The sequence below is a fragment of the Erpetoichthys calabaricus genome, chromosome 5 (genome assembly GCF_900747795.2).
Source record: "Erpetoichthys calabaricus chromosome 5, fErpCal1.3, whole genome shotgun sequence".
Lineage (NCBI taxonomy): Eukaryota > Metazoa > Chordata > Cladistia > Polypteriformes > Polypteridae > Erpetoichthys > Erpetoichthys calabaricus.
This window is the reverse complement of record NC_041398.2, coordinates 247,683,502-247,695,990: the sequence shown is the minus strand read 5'-3', so window position 1 is coordinate 247,695,990 and position 12,489 is coordinate 247,683,502. Positions and strand designations below refer to the sequence as shown.

At 43.3% G+C, this 12,489-nt stretch overlaps 2 protein-coding genes across 6 annotated transcripts in view; one reads left to right on the top strand and one right to left on the bottom strand.

The window, feature by feature from the left end:
* Positions 1-12,489, bottom strand: part of inpp4b (inositol polyphosphate-4-phosphatase type II B) — a 533,162-nt gene that overhangs the window by 107,537 nt on the left and 413,136 nt on the right. For all 5 annotated transcript variants that reach the window (XM_051928128.1, XM_051928130.1, XM_051928129.1 and 2 more), the window contains one exon: positions 10,287-10,410. In XM_051928128.1, coding sequence (XP_051784088.1) covers positions 10,287-10,410 — 124 coding nt within the window. The remainder of the gene's footprint in view (positions 1-10,286; positions 10,411-12,489) is intronic.
* Positions 1-12,489, top strand: part of LOC114652371 (interleukin-15-like) — a 523,178-nt gene that overhangs the window by 258,655 nt on the left and 252,034 nt on the right. The gene's annotated exons all lie outside the window — the stretch shown is intronic.

Here is a 12,489-nt window from a genome sequence, read left to right as displayed (position 1 = left end):
TCTATGTTGCATCGCTTCTCCGTAATCATAAATTTACACCTGACCGCATTGTGGTTTCTTCAAAATGAAACTTGTCGTAACTTTAATTGTCGCGGGACCACAGATACTCATAGCGTATGGTCAGTTATGTAAGATTTTCCATTTGTTTGTTCTAATGTGATTTTTATTATCTTTTTTATTGATACTTTCAAATTTTACTGCATTCATATTCTTTAACCTGCTCTGCATGCTTATTTTCTGAATTTGCACAGAGATTTTTAATGTTCTTTTGCTTTCTTTTCTCTGCAATGCTTTTGTGTCTCCTTTCGACGCGCTGCTCTTTCTTCTTTGCTTAGTCGTTGACGTGCCATCTACAACGTATAAAATGTTTAAGAGCTGCGAGCACAAGAAGTGTGTCTGCCAAAAGCATTCCAACAACTGCGAGGTTAGAGGTCCATGATCTTGTTTTAAATTGTTTGTAAGTAGGGCGTGACGTGCAAAAGTCATCGTCTCACGGGTCTTGCTTCCAAAGGTTGTAAAGTCTCGTCTCGCGGGACGTCAAAGTGTCTTTCTGTAATAAGAATGTAAGTTTAATGTCACTGTGCTCTGTACAAAAATTATTTTATAAATCACATGTACAGGCCAGGCCAAAGTTAGCACACAGGGGCTCTCAGCATTTAGAAACTGCTATGTAAGCATTTGAAGAGAGAAGGTACAACTACGAAAATGGGCCTTGTACTATTTCTATATGTTAGAGATGAAATTGAATCCTCTCCTTGCCTTGTCTGGAACCTAAGTAAGGGCCTACATGTGGGGAAGACGGTATATAAAGACTTGGACAGCAGCCTAACATCTCGAAGCCGACGGACGGATGGCTGATAACGTCATCCGTCCTGAAAATCCTTTCAGCGCAGCAACGAAAAATGGCAGACTGTATAGATCAAGATCCCACCTTGGTATTGTCATGCTATTTGGCTTCCTCGTCTGTAATGCCGCGTAAATCGTCAGTAAAGAAGGCTAAGTTGTTTTCTCTTATGTGATTTTTACCGCCGTATCACTATGGGAGGGATATCGCTTTTTAATATCAGATCTATATAGTTTTCAGTTACTTAAAACGCCGCATTTATAAAAGAACTTATTCCAAGTAGGGAGCTATACCGCCACCTAAAGGGTCACTTTCCAAGAAGATCACGTCTCGACCTAAGATTTTTTTTATTCTAATAGAGAGGTACAGTATTTCTAGATATCTCAAGTTGTATTTCAGTATATCTAAAATACATTTTAAGGTATCTTTCAAAAGTCACTTAATTATTTCAAGTTATCTTAAAAGCCTTTTCAGATATCTACAATATAATTTAAGACAGGGGTCGCCAGCTCCGGTCCTGGAGGACCACCATGGCTGCAGGTGTTCATTCTAACCCTTTTTTTTAATGAATGACCTGTTCACGGGTTTTGCTTCCAAAGGTTGTAAAGTCTCATCTTGCGGGACATCAAAGTGTCTTTCCGAGAAGATCACGTCTCGACCCAAGATTGTTTTATTATAATAGAGAGATACACTTTGTTAGTCCCTGAGGGGAAATTGTCTTTTTGTGTGTCCTTTGGGGGTCAGAGTGCAGGGTCAGCCATTGTACGCAATCTTCAAGTTTAAGGGTCTTGTTCTTTTACTTCATAGCCCCTGCAGATTATTTTTTTTTATCTCCGGCCCATCTGGAGTTTTTTGCTTTTTTCTGTCCTACTGGCCATCGCACCTTATTTTATTCTTTGTTATTTAGTACGGCCTAATCTCATCTTTATATTTTTATTGTTTATAAACTTTTCTTTCTTCATCTCGTAAAGCACTTTGAGTTACAACATTTGTAAGAAAATGAGCTATAGAAATAAATGGTGTTGTTGCTGTTCTTTACAAAAAGCTCTGTTACTATGTGAAGCATACAATTCCTGGAAAAAAGCAATTCCAAAAGCAACCACATCCCAATACAGAATCCAAAGAATGGTCAGAAAACAAAGCAAAAATCCAGAAAAGTCACAGAAAAAGCACCAAAGTAGAGCAGAGCACATGAAAGCTCACCAGCTCCTGAGGACATTCGAAAAGAATGGCCAGGAACTGCAGGAGACCCTCTGGATTTATAAAGGCAGAGAGGAGGGGCACTTCCTGGTGATGATTGGCAGGTGGCCCCGCCTCCTGGGGGAACCACCCACAAAGCACAAGGAACATAAGAAGGGCGAATTAGAAGCAAAGAACGATGTACAGGGTGGGGGCTCTGAGGCTGGGAGATCTGCAAATCTTCAAGTCCCATTACTATCAGAAGGGTCCTACTCCACTGGGCTCTCGAGCAAGACCCTTAAACCCTCCCAAGGTCATGTGAAAAGACAAATTCCCCTTGGGGATTAATAGAGTATATCAAATCAAATTAAAAATAATAATCATCAATGAAAATAGAAGAATCAAGAATGAACAAAAGAGACATAAACATGAATTGGAACCCCAGCCAGGGAAAGAATCCCAGCTGAACCTTCACACAAGCAAAATGAATGGGACGTGCAGAAGGAGAGTCACTGAAACAAGCAAGGGTTCAAAACGTAATCCAAAAACAGGGTGTTACGCCAACAAACCGACGCAGATTTGAGAAATGACCGGGAGAACAGACGAGTGACAGAAAAAGGGTCAAAACCAGGAGCGTCAAAGGTAAAACGAGACAAAAATTGTCCAAAATGTGGGACAAAAGGGTCAGAACCAGGAAATAAAAATACTGAAAGGTTTAAGAAAGAGCACAACGAGAAAGGAGTTTGGCCACTCAGATAATTCCAAGATGACCTTTAATCCTGTCACATCGTTACCCAAAGGTCACAATCCCCTAGGACACACCCCCAGCAACCCTGATGACGGGAACAAAATACAGCGTCATCCATAAGAAACAGAAAATGGCAGACAAACAAAACACGGTCCAAAAACATGAGAACATTTTTTCACATGGTTAGAATTTCAAAAAGCAAAATGTCATAATCATAATCAGAAAAATCAAAAAGCCCCTAAAAGTAAATAAATAAATAGAAAAAAAAATAATAAAATACTGTAAAAAATAAAACAAATTAATAAAATAATAAAATAAAACAAAATAATAAAATAAAAAATAATAAAAATAAAAATAAAAAAGTAAAACAAAAAATAAAAAATGAAACAAGTAAATAAATAAAAAAAAAATAAAACAAAAAAATAAAATAAATAAAATAATAAAATAAAATAAAAAAGTAAAACAAAAAATAAAAATAAAATAAAATCCATTCATCCATTTTCCAACCCGCTGAATCCGAACACAGGGTCACGTGGGTCTGCTGGAGCCAATCCCAGCCAACACAGGGCACAAGGCAGGAACCAATCCCGGGCAGGGTGCCAACCCACCGCAGGACACACACAAACACACCCACACACCAAGCACACACTAGGGACAATTTAGAATCACCAATCCACCTAACCGGCATGTCTTTGGACTGTGGGAGGAAACCCACGCAGACACAGGGAGAACATGCAAACTCCACGCAGGGAGGACCCGGGAAGCGAACCCAGAGTCCCCAGGTCTCCCAACTGCGAGGCAGCAGCGCTACCCACTGCGCCACCGTGCCGCCCCCATAAAATAAAATAAATAATAAAAAATGAAACAAATAAATAAAGTAAAAAAAATAATAAAACAAAAAATAAAATAATAAAATTAAAAAAATAAAATAAAAAATAAAAATAAATAAATAAATCAAAAAGCTAATACTGGGAGAAAAGTCAAAAAGCCGAACCCCGGAAATTTAATCGAACCAAATATCAAATTTAGAAAAGGCCAATCAAATAAAGATAACTACTAAGTTAACTACTGAGGACACGATATGGCGGATCTTGCAAACGCATTATAAATGTCTACATGTTCAATGAAAAAAAAAAAACTGACCACCCCACACACACACCACGGCGCCGGCGATGCCCTCCACCGAATCGACCCGTTCGTTAACCGCCAAAAGATGCTGTCACGGTTTAGGCAAATTTTGATGTTTTGCAGCCTTTTCCTTTAAGAGAAGCCATATTGCGTACCGTTGTCAGGGTCACGTCCTGTGTTTCTAGGGGCGTGGTCTCCAGGGTCGTGACAACAGCATTAAAGGTCAGTTCTTTTGCTCTGAGCTTTAATCCAATCTACGGATAAAATCCTTATTTTCCATTTGATTTCTCAAGTGATTACTTTTCACGTCTTGCTTGGCCTTCGACTCATTTCTTGTTACTTGACTTTGACTTTTGCCTCTCGTCTGGGATTCGGCCGTTTCGGTTTATTTTTATTTCCTTTTGCTCACGTCTCACCGTTTACTCAAGAAATTAGTTTTCTGTTTTCCTGCCGAGTCAGGACAGATACAAACGACCACTTGAAAGACTCAGACTTGTTCATAAAGATCAGTTTTGCTGTGTTTGCCAACCTCTTGGACAGACGGTAATGGGGTAATCCCTTCAATTTCAGTTCCCTGGGTTACTCGCACGACCAAATCAGCATGTCAAGTTTCATTAAAATCTGTGATTATGAGATCCAAAAGTGTGATTATTGGACCTGGAATGATCCAATTCTGCATTCATCTTACAGTGGAACTGGGAAGTCACAACTGCACCATTTCACAACCTCTATGCATTTGCACCGCTCAAGTAGAAGTGTAGACATAGTTGCCCCTGTGAAAGCAGGTGCTTGGCTGGGGTTTGTTAATTAATAGTTCTATACTCGCAATCGATGAAGAAACCGAAGAGCAAAAAAGACCCAATAAGTACGTTGTTATGTCCAAAATAAAGATTTGTACGCTCTTGGCATTGATAAACAGCACTATTACTGCTTGGAAGCTGCAACTACAAAGCCATGAAAAGTACAAAGAGTAGGGCGTATCAAGCTACCATCTGAAGTAGTAATGTTAACATTTACCTTCGCAATATTCAGTTGTACGGATTACGGTGATTCGTTTAAATTCTTCTAATTAAATTTATAAAGTGTGTAACCACAAGGGGGTGCCAGAGAGCTCCAAACCTTCTCAGACACCATAATGCCCAGACACACTTCCAGCTCAAATAAAGGGTTTTATCGAGCCCCAGCCCACTGTCCCCCGACTTAACTCCATTCATGTCAGGCAGCGGGCTTTCTTTAAAGCCCAACCCGGGAATTGCTCGTCCCAGTCACCTGGAGCACTTTGGAGCTGTGTGAAAACCAGGGCTGTTCTCCCCAGGCAGCGCCCTCTGGTGGTCCCCAAAGATCCTGACAGGACGGCATTTTTGAACTCCATTTCCCATGCAATCCTAATTGAGTTTAACCCTGACGCACACTGCCACCATGCTGTTTGGGGGAATGACCTGCTCCTGGTAAGCCCATTTTTCCCGGTCCTTCCATTACAGACTCCTGGTCTGGTATGAAACCTTCCATAATCCCGGCTCAGGATGCTTGTCCTTCCTCCAGGGCACTCACAAGTATTACCGTACTTACTATCCGCAGAGCGTACACCGCCATCTTTAATTGACATCATAATCTGAAGTCGGACAAATTCGGATTTGAGAGACCAGACCTGACTTTGTGAGTAGGAATTGCGAGTTTGGGGTGCGTTTTCTTTCCGTTTTCCGAGTGAGTCGGAAGAGAGAAATTGTGAGTTCCGAGTTTTAGTCAAATGTGGGACAAATACGAGTTTCCGGAAGTCATAAATTGCATGTGAGAATCCTACAAAACGCAAAGCTACGAGTCGGACAATTTGGGGGAAAAACGAAGCTAACTGAATTATAAAACTTTTTTTTTTTATAAAATTAATTAATTAAATAAATAAATAACCTGGTTATTCAGAAAGGAGCAAACTTGCAGAGAGGTGATACACATTTAATACGTTAAGTTTGCTTTTTTATTTTCAGAAATTTTTTTTTTAGTATTTAATAAAACAGAAGGCTACAAGAAGAAAATTAAACATTGGATAAAAAGAATTGAAAACAACGTCTTGATAACTTAATGGACCAAATGATCCAGAGAAGAGAAGCAGTTCATCTTTAATTGCCGATGAAGCAACAAATCAAAAGCAGCTTCTCACTTCTCCCAATAGTCTCCGACCGGAAGCTCGCGCGTCACAAATTGGAGCTCAGGAAACTCGGAGAGCACACGAGCGCAGCACTGCTCTGCAAATCGTCCAACACTACGCTGACAATCCGACGACCGGAGACTCGTCACATTCGTCCCCGCTGGGCTCGTCCTTCTCTAAAACGGACTTTCTGAGGCTGCACCTTTAAGTCTCGGGGTCCCGTCCCAGCAAATGTGATCGGTGATGAACGCGCGTTCTACAAATCAATTCATCAGCCTGCTCATTAGCATACGTTAATAGCCTCCCAAACCGCACGAGGCCCGGCCAGCTGTCTCACCGAGTCTGCGAGGAGTCGCTCATAATGGAGAGGAGCACAACACGACGCCACGCCGGCCTGCTTGCCGACTACGCCGCAGCGGCTTTGCGTTTTAGCTGTTCAACCGCGTGCCAAGAAATTCATAAGTACGGCTCGTCTAATTTGGAATCATCCATTAGCTGTCCAAAAAATAAACAAACATCTGGATGAAACATCTGCAAGCATCTGGAAGCTGGCACACCGTTTCTTGATTTGAAGCACTTTTATTAATTAGTTCCATTTTTTTTCTTTGTAACTTAAATGCAAAACTGTAAAATAATAATAAAAAAAAAAAATTATTATTCTGAAATATCCACCCCCCCCCCCTCCATAAAAGAGGCAGCCCATTTTCTTCACTGCTGGCACATTTCATGCTACTGTGTGGCTACACGTCATTTATCTTTTTAGTTTTTACAGATGTTTTTCATTATAATGTAAGCTTATCTTGGTGGGATTGGCGCCAGCTTCTCCCCCCCTGCTCTGGAGAAGTGGGTTCTTGGCAACATCAGAACCATGGTGGGAAACACCACCAGATGGGAATCAGCCCACCACAAGAGATGTGTGCACTTTTCATGTACTCCTGATGTCCACCACAGATGATGTGTGGACTTTTCATGTTCTCCTGATGTCCACCAGAGGAGATGTGTGGAGTTTTCATGTCCTCCTGATGTCCACCACAGATGATGTGTGGACTTTTCATGTTCTCCTGATGTCCACCAGAGGAGATGTGTGGAGTTTTCATATCCTCCTGATGTCCACCAGAGGAGATGTGTGGACATTTTATGTCCTCCCGATGTCCTCCATAGATGATGTGTGGACTTTTCATGTTCTCCTGATGTCCACCAGAGGAGATGTGTGGAGCTTTCATGTCCTCCCGATGTCCACCAATGATGGTGTGGACTTTTCATGTTCTCCTGATGTCCACCAGAGGAGATGTGTGGAGTTTTCATGTCCTCCTGATGTCTGCAGCAGGAGATGTGTGGACATTTTATGTCCTCCCGATGTCCACCATAAATGATGTGTGGACTTTCCATGTTCTCCAGATGTCCACCAGACGAGATGGACATTTTATGTCCTCCTGGTGTTCAACACTGGAGATGTCTGTACATTTTATTTCCTCCCAGTGTCCACCAGAGGAGATGTTTGGATTTTTCATGTTCTCCTGGTGTCCACTGGGGTCATTTAAGGGTAATTGAAGCTTCCTTCCATATCCCAAAGACATGCATACATACAGCAGATTCAATAAAGTATCGAGACTCCATCACTTTCTGAGCACTTTTCTGTGTTGTAGATCTCATCTGAAATGGATATAGTTGCCATTTTTGCCCATCAGTCTACACTCGGTAGCCTATAACGACAATGTGAATGCCTGTTTTCACAAAGGTTGTCAAATTCATTAAAATTAAACAACAGAAATCTCTCATTCCTGGATGTATTCAGTCCCTTTGCTTTGGCATTCCACATTGTGCTCAGGTGCCTTCTGTTTCTTTAAATTCTCCTTGAGTTTTGGTGAGAACTCGATTGGCGTCCCCTTGTGGCCAACTGAATCGATTGGACTTCGTTTAGAGAGGCACACGTACACCTGTGTGTATAGAGAGTCCTACAAATCACACAGCATGGCAGGACAGAAACCAATCCGTAAAGTCCATGGGACTCTCTTTAGACCTCCACAATCAAAATGTGGTGAGGTGCAGATCACAGCAAATGGACCAAACCCTTTCTACAGGTTTGAGGGTTCCCAGGGGCCCAGTGGCCTCAGAAATTCTGAAATGGATGAAGTTTGGAGCCAGCAGGACTCTTCCGAGACTTGGCTGCCCAGACAAACTGAGTAATCGGGCAAGAGGGGCCTTAGTCAAGGAGGTTACCAAGAATCAGAGCTTCAGAAGAATCTGTAGGAAGTACCACCTTCTCAGTAGCACTCTGTCAATCAGGTGTTTATGGTAAGTGTGCCAGATGGACAACAGTCTGGAGTGAACGTTTGTTAAATGACATTTATAAGACAAGGAGTACAAAGATTTGCTCGTTTGGTGAGATAAAATCTTAACTCTTTGGACCAAACTCCAAGCAGTGTGTCTGACGAAAACCACTAACTGCTCATCACCTGCCAAACACATAACTCCAGTTCTAAAATCCTTACACTGGCTCCCGGTTAAGTTTAGGGCAGATTTCAAAATCCTCCTTTTAACATATAAAGCCTGAAATGGCTGAGGTCCAGGTTACTTGTCTGAACTTTTCAAGATTTACAAACCTAAGCGCACATTAAGATCTCAAGATGCCGGTCTGTTTATGTTTCCAAGGATTATTAATAAATTAACAGTGAGAGGTCGAGAGTTACTGGGCACCAAGGCTGTGGACTGATCTACCTGCTACTACAAGTGGTGCCCCTTCAGTCTGAGCTTTTAAATCCCAGCTGAAGACTCACCACTTTAATCCAGGATACCCTGACTAGAGCTGCTGATTAACTGTGCAGACTGCATCTCTCTTGTCAGTCATTAGCACTAAAACAGAAGTAATATGACATTTATAATTTGTTACTGACCCTCACCTATTCTGTTTCTCTTGTCGGTACTCAAATATGGCACTTGGTGCCACGGCCCACCTGCCAAGTTGTTCTGCCTGCCTAAAGTAAAGTCATCTCTGATGGAGGATCACAGGAATCGTCGTGTAGAGGGGTCCTTCAATCAGAATGGCTGGCCCAGCGCTGACTCAGCTGTGGAATGGCCAATAGGGGGAGGCAGCTTCATGGCCGAGGTCTCCAGGACTCTTAACAAATCTAAATCCTATTATGGGATATCATCTACTGTTGAATTCTGCTCTGTACTTGTAATATTTCTATTGCACTATTGTATTGTATTAAGGATTACTTGTGTTCTGTTCTGTGTATTGTATTGACCCCCCCTTTTTTTTGACACCGACTGCATGCCCACCCTACCTGGAAAGGGGTCTCTCTCTGAACTGCCTTTCCTGAGGTTTCTTCCATTTTTACCCTATAAGGGTTTTTTTGGGAGTTTTTCAAGCCTGGGGGGCTATCAAGAGGCCTGTTAAAGCCCATTGTGGCACTTCTTGTGTGATTTTGGGCTCTACAAAAATAAATTTTATTGTATTGTATGTTCCTGCCTTGTGCCCTGTGTTGGCTGGGATTGGCTCCAGCGGACCCCCGTGACCCTGTGTTCGGATTCAGCGGGTTAGATAATGGATGGATGGATGGATGTATTGTATGTATTGTAATGCCATCTCTGCGGTGAAGCATGGTGGTGACATGGACATGGGGACTGGTCACAACTGAAGGAAGAAGGAATGCAACCAAATACAGAGGGGTCCTTGAGGAAACACAAGCTCCATAGGGCAATGGCACAGTGGTTCACTTGACCCAAACCATTCAGTCAAGGTAATGCTGGAATGGTTATGGGACAAGACTCAAGTGTCCTCGAGTGGCCCACCCAAAGCCAAGACCTGAAGTTGGCAGTTCACAGACGCTTCCCATCCAAATCTAACGGAGCTTGAGGGGATCTGCCGGGAAGGATGAAATAATCTGCCCAAATCCAGGTGTGAAAAGCGTGTAGAGACTTCGCCAAGGAGACTCAAAGCTGGAATTTCTGCCAAAGGGGTTTCTACAAAGTACTGAATGAAGGGTCTCATTACTTCTGGGAATGAGAGATTTCAATTTTGGATTTGTGAAAAATGATTTCACTTTGTCAACTGGGGTTATAGAATGTCGATGGATGGGCAAAAATGGCCAATCTACACATTTCAATCAAGTGTGCAGTGAGTGAAGGGGTCTCTGTATACCTTCTGAATACACTCTAATTTTAACACCCTCGATTATTTTTTCTTTTTTGTCCTTTTAGTGTGCCAATCATTGCCCGGTACCCTCAAGGTGAGTACTTACTGTAAGTACTGAGGAGACTTTCAAACTGCCCGATGATGCCAACCGTGTGCAGCTGCTGCAAGAAGCCTTTGTCGTCCAGGCCGGCGTACAGTTTCATGACGAACCCACAGGCCAAGGCAGAAAGCTGTAAATGAAAGGAACAAACATTAAATATGGAGATCACGAAAAGTCACTGCGTTACAACACACAAGCCAGTTGTACCCTTTGAAGTTTGTTTCAGAAGAGCTTTGGAGAAAGACCTCCACAGAGGGAATGGCCAGGTCATGCGCCCTCATTCTTATTTTGGAACTTGTGCCAACAATCAAACACCCAGACCTCTGTGGCACACTTTAAATACGTTACTGGTCATTTGGTGACATGATGTCACACATGTGTGCCTTGGGGACAACTTAAAAGGCTCTGGTGGTGGTAATTCAAGAGCAATCCACAAGATGGCGGTGTACAACAACAACACGTTTTCATACAAATGATGGAGCTCAAAGGTGCTTTAAAGATAATGAAAGAAAAATGACAAAATATAAAAATAAAATTAGGCAATACTAATTAAGACTTGAATGTACTAAAGCTTTAACTGGCTGAAATAAATATTTGCTAAACTGCTGCCTTTCTTATCTTGGCGATCCGCATAAGCAAAGCTGTAATTCGGAGGTGCAGATTCAATTAAAAGAGCCGCACCATCAGAGCTATGCCACATTTCACTTCATGCAATAAAATCGATTTTCTTACCACAGATAAGATCGTAGATGGAAAACGTCTTGTTGGTTAATGCTCTAACATTTAATAAGGTCACTGCACTTGGGCACTGGCATCCACATTCAGACCACAGGGTAAGCGCCCCCTGCCTCTTCTAGCAGCAACCCAAGCTTTTCCTAGATGGTCTCCTAACCAAATGCTGTCTGGGCCTGAACACGCTTAGCTTTGGGTGGGTGACCTCTTCTGAAGTGCAGGTGGTACGACTGGTGGGTTTATTTATAGCATTGGGATCCGCATATAGACCACAGGGTAAGTGCCCTCTGCTGGCACTGCCAATGCCTCATCTACCAGTAATCCAAGCTCTTCCTAGATGGTCTCCTAACCAAATGCTATCTGGGCCTGAACACGCTTAGCTTTGGGTGGGTGAACTCTTCTGAAGGGCAGGTGGTATGGCTGCTGCAGGACCAGAAGGTTGGCACCATTTTTACAGTACAGTGTCCCCGTCACTGCACTATGTGTATAGGGATCCACATACAGACCACCAGGTAAGTGCCCCCTGCTGGTCTCACCAACACCTTTGCCAGCAGCACCCCACCCTTTTCCTAGACAGTTTCTCATCCAAGGACTGGCCGGGCCCGAATGTGCTTAGCTTTGGGTGGGTGACCTCTTCTGAAGTGCGGGTGGTACTGCTGGTGGGTTTATTTATGGCATTGGCATCCACATTCAGACCACACGGTAAGCGCCCCCTGCCTCTTCTAGCAGCAACCCAAGCTTTTCCAAGATGGTCTCCTAACCAAATGCTGTCTGGGCCTGAACACGCTTAGCTTTGGGTGGGTGACCTCTTCTGAAGTGCAGGTGGTATGGCTGCTGCAGGACCTGAAGGATGCCACCATTTTTACAGCACAGTGTCCCTGTCACTGCTCTGGGGCATTGGGATTCACATTCAGGTCACAGGGTCAGCGCCCCCTGCTGGTCTCACCAACACCTCTTCCAGCAGGAAACCCAAGCTTTTCCTAGACGGTATCTCATCCAAGGACTGGCCGGGCACAAATGTGCTTAGTTAGCTTCAGGTGGAGGACCTCTTCTGAAGTGCAGGTGGTACGGCTGGTGGGTTTATTTATAGCATTGGGATCTGCATATAGACCATAGGGTAAGCGCCCTCTGCTGGCACTGCCAACACATCATCAACCAGTAACCCAAGCTCTTCCTAGATGGTCTCCTAACCAAATGCTGTCTGGGCATGAACACGCTTAGCTTTGAGTGGGTGACCTCTTCTGAAGGGCAGGTCGTATGGCTGCTGCAGGACCAGAAGGTTGGCACCATTTTTACAGTACAGTGTCCCCGTCACTGCACTGTTTGTATTGGGATCTGCATACAGACCACCAGGTAAGTGCCTCCTGCTGGTCTCACCAACACCTTTGCCAGCAGCACCCCACCCTTTTCCTAGACAGTTTCTCATCCAAGGACTGGTCGGGCCTGAATGTGCTTAGCTTTGGGTGGGTGACCTCTT